This window comes from Dermacentor silvarum, chromosome 3 (genome assembly GCF_013339745.2).
Source record: "Dermacentor silvarum isolate Dsil-2018 chromosome 3, BIME_Dsil_1.4, whole genome shotgun sequence".
NCBI classification, from domain to species: Eukaryota; Metazoa; Arthropoda; class Arachnida; order Ixodida; family Ixodidae; genus Dermacentor; species Dermacentor silvarum.
Genome location: NC_051156.1, coordinates 19,148,623 through 19,162,112, shown reverse-complemented (window position 1 = coordinate 19,162,112; position 13,490 = coordinate 19,148,623). Strand labels below are relative to the sequence as shown.

Genomic DNA, 13,490 nt, shown 5'->3' with positions numbered 1-13,490 from the left:
AAACCCGATCCTGTCCTCGCAAGAACATATTTATCTTTCACAAATTTATTGTAGATGAATTTCGACGAGTCCTTCGAAAGCCGTCTGCGAGCAGATCACAATAAATTTGTGCAGGAACGCGGTCAGTCGCGTACATGATGAGTCGAAATTCTGTGATAGCCAAGAATGATTCAGATTGCGGGTGCTCCGTAGTTCAACTAAACAATTATACCAGATACGCTTTCAACTTTCATTGAGCCTCTCAACACATAAATTTACCACTTTTAAAAAAATCTTAGCATCTATACCAACAATTTCAGTCACTAAATGACATTCATGTCCATGCACAGTATATGCAGTCATTCATTTGATAAATGGTAGCAGCGACCACGAAAATTAATGCTGTCGACTTCCGGCAGCTGTATTTCAACATTTCAGCCGTCTTGACTAACAATATTGCTGTTTTCTTAGATGTATTAAATTGACTATGACTTGGATTAAAGCTGCTGGCGCTTAGATTAAACATGTTGGCTCTTCGAATGAACTCACTGGCGTGCGGCTTAGGGCGCTGGGATCAAGTACGTTGACGTTGTAAGATTAAAAGTTTGACACTTGGATCAAATAATCTGGCGCTCAGAATGTTTCTGTGGCGGTCGGATTATTTCATCTGCCGCTTGAAGTCAGCAGGAAAGCCTGTCGTCGCAGTTCAGACGGAATTCAGGCAAAGCACATGAAACTGGAACTGAGCGTGTGAGCTGCGCCTTTAAATAAGGTAGAGTTACTGCGACGTTCGCAATTTAAATGTAACAGCAACAAATATAACAAATTTAGGTACTGGCACGTGTCTGTGTAGGTGCGTTCACTTGCACCCCTCTTTTATCAATATGGCTGTGATGATGTGGATAGTGGCATGTGGCGGTGACAAGACGAAGTTTGCGACGAGCGAGCTTGAAGTGATGGTGATTGTATAGCAGCAACAAGAGAATTCGTGATGATGATAACGGAAGAAGACCACGTGCCAGGAACAACGATAGCGCGCAGAGCGAGCGGCAGCCTCGAACGTCAGCTCGTAGAACGGCGGTTCAAGGCTCGGGTACCGGCGACCGGGTGTCCTGCTACTGTGCGGACCTGGTCGGGGATCCCGCTCGTGGCTAAGCTCTCCTGTGCACCAGCGGCCTGCTGTAATAGCGGCCTGGTGCAGTGCTTCCGGCTGGGCACCGGGCGCCTGAGCTACCTGTCTGCAGACCGAGCCCGACGTTCTAGCGGCCGAGGCGTTACAGGCCAGGTGTTACGGACCAGCTACAGCAGTGGCCTGCTGTTCCCCTGCTTCCACGTCGCGACAAGATGCGGCTTGATGATGATGGCGTAAGGCCTTCGTAAGCAACACACAAGCTGTCTTCAAGTGTCAGACGACGCACTACGCAACAACCGCCATGGTCACCGCAACGACGACGCACACCGGCGAGTCGTGATGCATGAGTGCTAGGCACATCTTTCTGTAGAAGGAAAAACGACTTCGCGAACTCTAGTCCGTGTCTATGTAAAGCGTCTGTATCGTGTTAGCGTGTCTCTATAAAGTCTGTGTTTCGTGTAACAAGCTCCCGTCTGCCGTGTCATTATTAAAGGATCCTGGGCCCAACGGAAACAGCGAGTTTGTTTTCCATCACAATCTGGCGAGCCTGGAAAAAATTACTATTGCCTCATATATATTTCCATCTTGTACACTGCTCCAAGCCTTTTTTCTTTCTTTTCTTTGGTTTTTTTTTCTTTGTACTCTTGCGATGCAAGCTTGAAAGTGGGAAGAATCTGTACGTTGCGGCCCCTAAATGCGGGAGTTTCGTGATTGAAGGTCGAGATCCTGTCTTGCAGTTCGTGTGAGAAGATTGTAGTACTGTTGACGCTTTGAGCAGGTGTCCATTGAAGCATTACTGAAAAGGCTAGAAGAAATAGCCTGCAACCTGAAATCGCCGTGTCTTCTCGATCACTTACCCCGTCGTAGAAGGCCATGTCCATGTTGAGAGCCTTGGAAACATTCGGGGCGAAACTCTCGAGGCGAAGTTTCTCCAGCTGCATGTAAGCAGACAAACATTAACCGCTCATTAGAAGATGACTCGCGATTGATCAGAAAGCAGGCGTCATGCACTTTTTGTTTGCATTCAGAAGAAACGATAAAAACAGCCAGTACACCTGTGCCCGTGTAAGCTATGTCGCGCGTAAGAATTATTTGTTATAATCTTCGGAGATTAAAAACTTAGAAAAAAAAAGGCACACGGGTATCTTGGAAACTTTATATGGACAAATCAGGCTCGCATATTGCGGAGGCAATAAGTAGCCCAGGGGCGCGTTTTCTAGCATGAAATCTGAAGGTAGACCAAGTACACTCTGACTTTTGCAGTACGATATGTTGAGCTCGGTAGTATCTTCTGAAGCCAGATGAATGAGTGCGTAAGAATGCGTTCACATTTTAATGGATGTTCATTAATGAAATATTGTGCTTTATGCGAAAAAATACTTTTGAGCGAATGCCTGAAGATGCAGAAGGTATAAAAGAGTTACCTGATAAAGAAAAATCTGTTTTACATAGCGTTTTACGGCTTTTCAAACGTCCGCTCTTAAATGCGCGTCGAATAAATTGTTGGAAGGCAATTCCTTGCACACGGGGCCGTATCTCAAGCCACTCTTGATGCGCACTGTCCTCGCCTGAAAACCTTCAAACAGTTACCTTGTAGTTGCACACGGCGTAATCATCAATCCGCGACTTCGCGTAGTCGCTGAAGAAGCTGCTGAAGGCCGACACCACGCCGGTGAACTTGGAGAAGTGCTGCGGAAACAAGCATCGAACAGTTCGCATTGTTGCAGACCGAATGCTTTTGTCAGTCCAGTGCGACATTCCATGGCGCTACATGATAGATACTATTTTAATGTATAATGGATCAAGAAATGTGTGCACCGATGGCTTTAAGACGACTTCGAATTACACTATCTACGGCTACCCGCATTTCCAATCACTGTCTTCTGTAGCTGATCGACAACTTAGATTTTGCGGCACTGTCGAAGGTACCCGCAAATTGACTCAAGACCCAGTGTTGGGACGGCAATATGCCGCAGTCTCAAAAGACCGATTTAGATCCGAATATTCATCTGCTCATGAAGCGAAGCATTCTTTGCCTGCACGCTTTGGTGCACGCCAGTATCTCGACGAATAACAGAATAACAGACACTGAGTGTTGAGCGATCAAGCTGCCCCGTGACTCTTCTGCGTAATCCAACAATCAATCACGACATGAATCCTGCAGATATAATGTCGGCTTATAAGTACCTCTAAAGCACAAAGACATCTATTGAATTGACTGACGGACTTGTCGGTTCATAATTAAATTTGAAAGAACAGCGCTACAGGATGGGACGAAGGCGCGTGGCTTGTTTTGGCCCGTCTGGTAGCGCCACTTTTTCATCTTGTCCTAGTGCTACAGCACATATCATTGCACAGCTTGCAAGCTCACATCTTTAGACGGGACAAAGGAAGCAGACACATGAGCTTACGCGCCACTAAAATTTATTCAGAGAACAGCACACATATAAAGATGTGTGCGCAGACAGCAGCGCGCATGAGAAACCATGAACGTCGTAGGCACCTTGCCACGCATATACACACCGAATTCACAGCATTCTAAGAACGTTCTTCATTCCTGTGCAACACAGATGCGACACTGATACACGCATTCTCATTTTAATGCGAAAACATTATATGTCCCATTACGCGAAAATCTGGCGTTGTAGTCGGTGGCGTGACCGAATTATGGTACCAAAAATGTCCGACGGCAAAGACAAGAATCACGTCAAAAAATACTCGGATTGACGTCAAACTTCGCAGGGAGATTCCTGTAAACAAAGTAAATTATTACATTTTGAAATTACCAATTGCAAATTTCGGTCTGGGTTGGAATCGAACCCTGGCCTCCGGGGTGCGAGACGAGCGCGCTTCCTCGAGGCCACGGCGGCTCTGGTTGGCTAAATGCGTGCGGGCGTCATTGCGCAGGTTCCGTCGCAGCCATCTGGATGACTAAAGGTGTGGCCTAGTGCGTGCGTTGTTGGGCACGTGACGGCGCAGCCAATGTTAGGAGGAGGCGCCAAGCTGTGTGTATAAAATGAATTTGTAAAATACAAAAGCATGTCAAGGTGTTTATTGACAGGATATGCAAGGGTTGAGAGGTCCAATTCGGTGCGGCAGTCAGGACCGGCCCCGTGCGTAAAGCGCTGGTGATGCGCCTGACTGACCGGCACTTCTTCGTTGTATTTCTTACGCCGGAGTTGCATCTGGCTAAGCAGCACTTCTTAGTTACATTCGTCCCCCGTAGAAAAAGACGCCATCCTGGTGATCTAAGCATACGGTAACATAGAGGGGTCGTAGAAGGGCTTGGTCCGATCTACGCGAACAGTTTCGCGACCGCGACGGCGCTGATAAGAAGACGGCGACACAGGCTCTACGACATAGTTCACGGGGGAAGTTTGTGCAATAACACGGTAAGGTCCATGATATCACGGGAGCAGCTTAGAAGAAAGGCCGGGAGCTAAGGGTAGAACCCACAGCCAAACCAATGAATCGGAAGGGAAGCTTGGGGGGTCAGAGCCACCACGAGGAAGCTTCTGTTGTGTCTGATCTGTGGTGGTAAGACAGCGAGCGAGTTGTCTGCATTCTTCAGCATGCTGCGCAGCTTGAGAGACAGGAACACATTCTGATGAATCAGGCTGGTAGGGTAGAATGGTATCGATGGTGCAGGAAGGTTCGTGGCCGTACAGTAAGAAAAACGGAGAAAGACCAGTGGTGACTTGAGTGGCAGTATTATAGGCGAACGTGACGAACGGAAGTACAGCGTCCCAGTTGGAAAGGTCGGACGCGACGTACATGGCGAGCATGTCGCGCCAAGAGTACGGCTGAAACGCTCCGTCAATCCGTTCGTCTGCGGATGGTATGCTTTAGTGGCCCTGTGAATGATGTGACACTCCTTCAGAAGTGACGTCATGATTTCAGATAGAAAAGTGCGGCTTCGATCACTAAAATGTTCCTGAGGGGCTCCGCGACGAAGAACGAAGTGCCGCAGTATGAAGGATGCAACGTCTTGGGCAGTTGCAGATGGAAGTGCAGCAGTTTCTGCAGAATGTGAGATGATCCAGTGCAACGGAAATCCAGCGGTTGCCAGCACCGGTACAAGGAAGCGGGCCGTAAAGGTCGATTCCGACCCGATCAAAAGGACGGAATGGACAAGGAAGCGGCTTCAATGGTGCGGCAGTGGAAGTGGGGACCGACTTTCGGCGCTGGCAATAAGGCAGCAGCGGACGTACTTGCGAACGAACTTGTACATGCTAGGCCAGTAATACCAGAGCATAAGGCGAGTGTAGGTCTTTAACATGCCACCGCTTGCCCATTGGGGATCAGTGTAAAAAGATGCGCATAAATCAGCCCGAAGATTACTAGGAGCCATTACCGACCCTCGGGGAGATAGTTGCGACGGTAGAGGAGTTGGTCTCGAATAACGAAGTGATGCGCCTGCCACCGTAGAGCCCTAGATGCCGTAACAGTGTCAGGATCAGCGGGAAACTCCAAGAGCGAAGAAATACACGGGTCTTTGCTCTGTTCAGAGTGCATGTCATCGATGGCAAGTGCTGACAGGACAAAGATGAGTGGGCAAATACTGTGTACGTCAGGTGAAATTGGCGAGCGGGAGAGAGCGTCGGCATCGGTATGCTTGAATCCAGAGCGGTACACGACCCGGATGTCGTACTTTTGCAAATGGAGCGCCCAGCGCGCGAGGCAGCAAGAGGGGTCTTTCAATGAGGAGAGCCAGCACAGCGCATGGTGGTCCGCTACTACATCAAATTGGTCCATGGCCGTATAAATAAGGTCGAAATTTCGTAAGGGCCCAGAGGTATTCTTTTCTGTAAGAGAGTAGTTTAGCCCCGACTTTGTCAGCCTGCGGCTACCATAAGCAATGACGTATTCCTCAAGACCACATTTGCGTTGGGCAAGAACCGCCCCAAGGCTGACTCCACTAGCATCTGTATGGACTTCAGTTGGGGCAGCGGGGTCGAAATGTCGCAGAATAGGAGGAGAGGTGAGCAGATGGCGAAGGGTCGTGAACGCGTCATCGGATGCGTTCGACCAGGCGGATGAGGCGTTGTCTCCAGCCAGCAGTTGAGTCAAAGGGGCGATGATCACAGCGAAGTTCTTGCGTGCGAGCGAGGGAGAAAAGTGGGGCGGAAGCGTTCTGTCTTCTGTCGCGCGTGAGGCACGAGGGGAGGCAAGGAAGGGGTGGGGAGGTTGTTTTACTCCGGCGGCTGCTGCTTACGGCGCGGCCGCCGTATCTTGAAAGAGATCTGCGACGTGGAAGAAGTGCGCGCCCGCGCGGGCCTGATCTTCAAAGCAATCTGCGATGTGGACAAAGTGGAACTAGTACTGGTAGCTTCGCATGCACTTTGCTTTCGACGTTTAGTTCGCGTTGAAGCGGGAGAGGGCCCGACGGTCAATCCGCTCGCTGTTGCTCTCGCACTTCCGCACTCCAGCGTTTTGACAGCGAGTTTCCGTGGTAATCGAGCGAGATGTGTTCATGTTTACCTGTGAACGCGTTAAACCGTGCTTCTTAATTCAGTTAGTAAGCGAATGCTTACAAGTTTCTACGGCTGATAATTCTATTCTAGTTGTCTACTATTTTGCTATCGCAATTGATGCTTCGCCTTTCGGACGAAACTGCGACATTTCTTTAAATAAATACAAAAATCTTACATAACCTAAAATACCACTCAACTGCAGCCCAAACTAAGATGACGGGATGAAAGTTGCGCCGCGTGCGCTGCACCTACGCCGCGTGTCCCATTCAAACGACGATGTAAGATTGGTGCGGGTGTTGCTCGAATCAAAACTGAGAGGAAACAGTCAGTACAAATATTGTTCAATGAAAGCACTTGAAGTAAGCGCTGCCTTGTTAGAGTATATGTGCATGAGAATAATGATCGCTTTGATTGAAGACAAATTTCTCAAGGTTTAAGTTCTGGTATGTAAAAAAAAATGAGGGCAGCTTGCACTAGTGGCGCAAGGCTGAAGAAACAGCGTAGCTGTGGGTCAACCAAGGTTACGAAGTTTTGCTAAGTAGTACTATGCTATGCCAAGATTTTACCTAGTTCTTGCTATGTATTGCTATGTTATGCTAAGATTTTAACAAAGTTTTGCTATGTAATGCTTTGCTATGCCAAGACTTTTTTACCAAACATGTTATGTATCGCAGCCGTTGCATTCGTTCACAAGCAGCGTTGCGACGGGCTTCCCGTCGAGCATCTTCGGCCTCGGGGGTTACGTACTTCTTCGGCCGACCCATGTTTTAGGCAGCGCAAACGATGTGCCGGGTGCAGACACACTAGGCAATGTGCTGGCGTCGCGGCGTCACTGCGTTTTGTACGAAGGCCTAGGGAGCCTACATGCAAACAGCGCTTGCATGTAGGCTCCCTACGAAAGCCGCGAACGAAGCGGCGCGCAGTGACATCATGGCTTTATTTTTCTCCGCCTACACGGCTGTGGAAGCTTGGTGATGTACGGGAAGCGGCGGTGCAGCGTGGCGCGGCCGAGCGCAGACATGCCAGGTGGTTGCTAGGTGACGCATAGTGACGTTAAGAGCTAGGCGCAGCGCGGCTAGAAGCGATGCGGAAGTCGGAGCGGTGACGTCACGACACCTGTGCGAAGCTCCGCAAAGCCAGGCGCAGCCGTGCGAAGTGGTTGCTAGGCAACGCAGTGACGTCATAGCTCGGCAGAGTTTATGGGAATTATTTGTAGCCGAACCTCGATCTTAAAGAGCTGCACTGTTAAAAGAGCGTTCTGTGTCGCAGGCTACCGTGATGGGCCAGCTGGCGAACAAGAGCGCCTCCAGCAACTGCCTTCGTCAAACCAACCTGGGAAAGTTGGTGGTGCTTACGTTCTTGAAGTTGAGCGAGTTTTTCTTGACGTAGTGTTCGAAGTGCAGCGCGTGCATGGTAGAGGACATGACGGCATCGACGGTGCGCAGGCAGACGCGCCAGCGCTCGGGCAGTTCGCGGTAGCCCAGCTGGCGCTCCCATTGCAGCTTGGCCAGCGACTGGGAGCGAGTCGGCAGGAACGCCGCCAGAGCACACATCACCCGGTAGCCCAAGTAGTTCAGTAGCGTATGTCTGCGGGCAAGATTGCGTTGTTCTCTGTCTGCGTACATAACAGTGTTCTGAATCTGCACGTGGCGACAGCACGAACAAACGCGTGAGATATAACTTCGATCAACGAAAACGAAACATGTATTCCTACACTGTAAACGAAAATACCCCCACATGGTAATTTTAACAAGGTGATGTGCCCTATATACTCCCATCCTGGAATATTTATTCCGATGTATGGGAGGAATACAACGGCATTCCCTCGTTTCACTCCGCTCACAACCTGTGGGAGGATAAGGGCGGACATGACGTGATTTTATTCCGCCTTCAAAATTTTGTTCTCCCCGGGAACTCCGCACAGGGAGTTTTAAAAAACTCCCCCGCCGGAACAGGTTGGTCACGTGGTGCTTCCCATGAGTCTGTGCGCCGCGCCAGCGACCGATCGCGTTCGGCGGAATCGGCGGTGCTCATGGCTGATGGTTTGTTTACATCTGTGAAGTGTCGTTCTGTGCCAGCGTTTCGCCGATTTTCTTTCCTATGCTTCATTCCAGAAAGTGTTATAGGCGTGCCTGAAGCTCACTGTATCTCATCTTCATGTGCGTTAGCTGTGATCACTCTGCTGACAACGATGAATGCAAGAGCAACGATTTCAAGTACGAAAAAAAGGCTTAGTTGTGACCACGAAGCTGCCGGTTGACTCGTGATGTCGGCTCGGGTTTCTGGCTGTGCTTCCGTGTCGCGTGACCTTGACTTGTGTTCCTCAGTGTGTTCAATACCACTTTTATGTCCTTTTCAGTATATTCTGACAACGTCCGGTGTAAAGTGCCGCGTAGCAATGGCAGCAGCAGCCACTGTTCGAGCGACAACGTCCGTGATAGCCGCACATGAATGCCATATTCCGACTTCGTCACGGTGCTGTGCTGCCAGTAAGTTAGACCGTGGTGCAAGCAACTCTTTTATGAATCTGTGTACGGATATCGTCGCCCAAGAAATACGGTAGGACGTAAGTACGTACTGTGATAAAGCTTCTTACTGAGCGATGTGAATTGAATTGTTATCGCGCAGTTCTGTTTTAATCACGTCGTTGCTTCGGATATTGCATTAACATCATGCTCCATCCAACATACTGATTAAGGAGCATACCTGCTGGCGCCGAGCATGAGGATTCGTTTGCCAGATCAGCGATATGGCTCCGTTTCACAGCCGAGAGACATTGCTTGGACGCGGAGCAAGTAGTGCGGTAAAAAAAAATGTATGACTACGCAATTTTCGGTGTTATGTAGGCTGCTACGGGTCATGCTCACATGTAATAAATTGTTGTCCCGCCACAATTCTTTCGCACGAAGCTAATTTTGTCATGAGGCACGCGCACGTACATTTTTCTTGCGTACTGTAACTAACGCACTACTTTTTGGCCGCGGACGCCGGCAGTGTGCGAAGTCGCTTCAGCGCTCACGGATGACATTCTAATTTTGAAAAATTATGCCATGAACGTTGTTTTTTCAATATTCTAAGGTAACAGTTCCGTGTGGATTTAGGTTTCATGTTGTTTTCAGAGAGGCCGATCTCATATGTGCGAGCCTGAGAGTCGTAATCCTGAAAACACTACAGCTGCCCGCTAGGCCGTTTCGAGGCCCACATTATCGTGGCTATATATATACTGGCAGGGTTGCTTCTTGTTGTGTGTCGAGTGTGCGTTCGATGTCTTTCACAGCTCCTCGTCGAGTGTTTCTCAAATGTTTGTGTTTATGTATTGCTTGGTCTGTCTGGTCTGGTTCACTTGTTTCGCAGAATTTGGCTTATTCTTGTGCGTATATTTCGGAATTTGACCCAAATCCTCTGCATAAAAATTCTCCACGCAAATTGACGTGTCTTTTTTTATACTCCCGGTGCACCTCGAAAAATCTCCGTCCAGCTCGAAAAAAAAAAAAAAAAAACTCCGCAGGCACCACGCAAAAATTCCGCCCGCACAGAGTAAAAATTATACTCCGATTATTCGGAGCATAATAAACTCCCAACCGGGGGGTCGCTAGGGGACAAGCATTATACTCCCACCTGAGAGTTATTTCCGTTTACAGTGTAGCACCAACGTATTTAAAGCATGTTTTACCGACAAGCCCAATCTTACACCCTTCTTATTTAATCCCAGCGCCAGCAAACAAACCATGTGGCAGCCAATTTATGCACAGTACCACAGTCATTCATTTAATAAATATTAGCAGTGACCATAAAAATTAATGCGGTCGTGTTCCGGTAACTGTATTTCGACCTTTCAGACATTTCGACTCGCAATCTTGCTTTTTTTGACTGGCACTTGGATTAAAGGTCCTGGCGATTGCACTAAACGTGTTGGCGGTTGGACTAAATTTGCTGGCATGCGGCCTATTTTTGCTGGCGCTGGGAATAAATATTTGGCACTTGGTATAAATATTCTGGTGCTCCAATTATGTCCGTGGCACTCGTATTATTTCAGCTGGAACTTGGACTAAAATGAGAAGGAAAACTAGTTTATTGATGCATAACTGAAAGGAATATCCGCAATTATTCTTTGCTGATTCCGTGTCTACTTGCAGTGAACCTGAAATTATTGTACATGTATAGAACAAGTTCTATTAAAATCAAAGGCCGATTGAGTTTACTAAAGGTGACAGCTGCTTCAAGTCTTTTTCTCAGAGTTCATAAAAACTGACACATGCACCCGTAAGCGTTCCACAGCATGTTCCAAGGCGCCATGAAATAAACTGGTTAAATTCTCAGTATCAGTTGTCGAAAGTACTCTGCTCACTCAGGGTTGCCTGGTGCCACGGCACTATCGTGGCATTACGGCGCACGTGGGCGCCTGGCGACATTGGGCTGTCACTTCTTGCTTGCTTTTCTGACACAATAGCTGTTTGCGATGCCATTTTCTCTCTCGCGCGCACGCACGAACACACGCACGCGCACATGCACATGCACACACATACACACACATAAGCCTACCTGGTGGTTGTCTCAAGGATCTTCATTAGTTTCTCCAAGAACTTTGGGGATTTTACGATGACTGTCGCGTTCCCCGTGACCGCGTGGTCGTCGTCGAAAAGGGCAGACAGGAACGCTGACCAGCTCCACTGGGTCCCAAACACCCGGCCGTTAATCAGTAACTTCGGTGGTTAAAATGCACAACAAAAATGCGAGCAGCTCCTTGCAGTAGAAGAATCAAACGGGAGTGAAATTTCAGGGCACTAGTTTTCATTGCATTTGTACATAGCGATACAATCTCACCAGATTTGGAAAATCATTGATTCAAAAACGGTATACTTAAAATTTCGTGCCCCTGCCCATAATGAGGTTCATTAAAAAATGTCGCAGTTTCGCCCGAAAGGCATCGATTGCGATAGCAAATTAGTAGAGAGCTATACGAAGCAAGGATAGTAGTTTAATGGCCCGTATAAAGTTGTAAGCATTCCCTCACTGACTAAATAGACAAGCCTGGTGTCACGCGCGCACAAGTAAACATGAACACATCTCGCTCGATGACCATGGAAAGTAGCTGTCAAAACGCCGGAGTGAGAAAGCGCGCCAGCAGCAGCTGGAAAATTGACCTTCACGCTGTCTCTCGTCTCGCTTCAACACGAACAAAACGTCGAAAGCACAGCGCATACGAAGCTACCGGCACTCAGCGAATGCACTTTGCCCATATCGCAGATCGCTTTGCAGACGAGGCCCGCGCAAACGGGCACTTCGGCCACGTCACAGATCACTTCAAGATACGGGCGCGCAGCCGCGCTGAGAGCAGCAGCCGACGGAGCATAACGCACTCCTCCCTCTTCGTCGCCTCGCGCGCGAAAGACCGCGCGCTTCCGGGCTGCCATCCTCCCTCGCGTGCGCTACAGTGACCCGCGATTGCCGGCTCACCCTCGCACGCTTTCACACACACACACAGCGTACGGCGCACGGCGACGATTTTATCGGCGTTGGACCTTATACGGAACCTCACGGTGACGACGACGGCAGAAATGCGCTTGGAGTGTCCATATAATTGCTATCGCAATAAAACGTTCGGTGCCCGACGACATTAGATACACCGCGCGTCAGCGGACGGAAGACTGATAGAGAAGCGCGCGTCCCTTTCCTCCGTTCACTGCATGGTGCCGCTCTTTGGATAATTGATTATACCACTTAGCCAAGTCACACATACCAGGCATATTCGCGCGCGTGACCACACTCGTCAACCTATTTAATGCAGGGGTTCTTTGGAGCTTGACACTGGTTATCAACATCTTAATGCGGGCCCAACAATACGTGTTCATCCTGGTAATCTGTTTTGTGTCGTGCTCGCCTGTTATCGGGAGTTGTCTGACGTGGTACGTCTTGTCTGCCTCCTTGCACAGAAAGTGTATTGTCAGTACTTCTTGCTGCAGATGCCACGTGAAATATCAGGCCCGCTACTGAAATTGTTAGTAACTCCATAGCGCGCATTCCCTGATCTTGTGCACTAATCTTGGTGTTTCATTCTTACAGTGCTCTCCATTTCCTTATTGGTAGAGCTGTGCAAGCACCCTTCTAAAACGGAAAGGACGAGGCAGTCAGTTTTGAGCGAATAGTGACGTACAAATTAAGGATCTCTGCGTATATTCTCAGGAACCCACTCCAGTTTGAACCCCCTTGAAGTCTTCAGGATAATCTGTCATGCTGTATTGACGGTTAAGTACAGATCGGGAAAAGCTGTGAAGCACAAAACCAACTATTTATTGGTCGAACCTGTTTCCAGAAATACAAGTTATACTAAAAGCACAAATGATAGCGGCGAGAACAGTCGACTATCGTTGGAAATTTTATCTGCGGATCATACGCGTAAGGTATTTATATATTACTCATTAAACCTGCCAGCGTAATCGCTAGTGCTCGTGCTAGTTCAAAAATGTACACCGCTATTCGTGTCTCGCACGCAATATAATTACAGAAGGTTAGGCGAAACGATAAACAGCTAGAACCAGCGAGAACATTCGAGAAATTTCCGATATACAGGAAAGGCGCGTCTAGCGCTGAGCGATAACTTTCTACACTTGTGAACCAGTCAATTGATGCGGTCATTGGATAAAGACACATATCAGTATGAAAGCAGATGTTAAAGGAACTGCAAAGCTGTAAATGACACCCACAACGATTACCCATTCCGACGTCATTTGACTTCACACAGGTGGCTCTACAATGAGTTAAACCAAAGACAAGTGAAATGTACTTAACCACACCTTTTATTACTTCATAATTTAAATTCACGCTGTTCTTCTGGCGTCTTTATTTTCCGTGGTCAACCCATGGTAGCCTGGAATGAACTAAATGAGTTGCTAGACCGTGTTGAC

At 48.5% G+C, this 13,490-nt stretch overlaps 1 protein-coding gene across 1 annotated transcript in view; it reads right to left on the bottom strand.

Annotated features, from left to right (window-relative positions):
• The window catches only part of LOC119445361 (neprilysin-4), a 191,880-nt gene extending 180,631 nt beyond the window's left edge, over positions 1–11,249 (bottom strand). Inside the window, exons 1-4 of the mRNA XM_037709669.2 lie at positions 11,128–11,249; positions 7,941–8,172; positions 2,702–2,800; positions 1,969–2,046 (exon numbers count right to left, since the gene is read on the bottom strand). Of these exons, the coding sequence (XP_037565597.1) occupies positions 1,969–2,046; positions 2,702–2,800; positions 7,941–8,172; positions 11,128–11,153 (435 nt within the window). The 5' untranslated portion in view covers positions 11,154–11,249. The remainder of the gene's footprint in view (positions 1–1,968; positions 2,047–2,701; positions 2,801–7,940; positions 8,173–11,127) is intronic.
• Between the last annotated feature and the right edge of the window lie 2,241 nt (positions 11,250–13,490).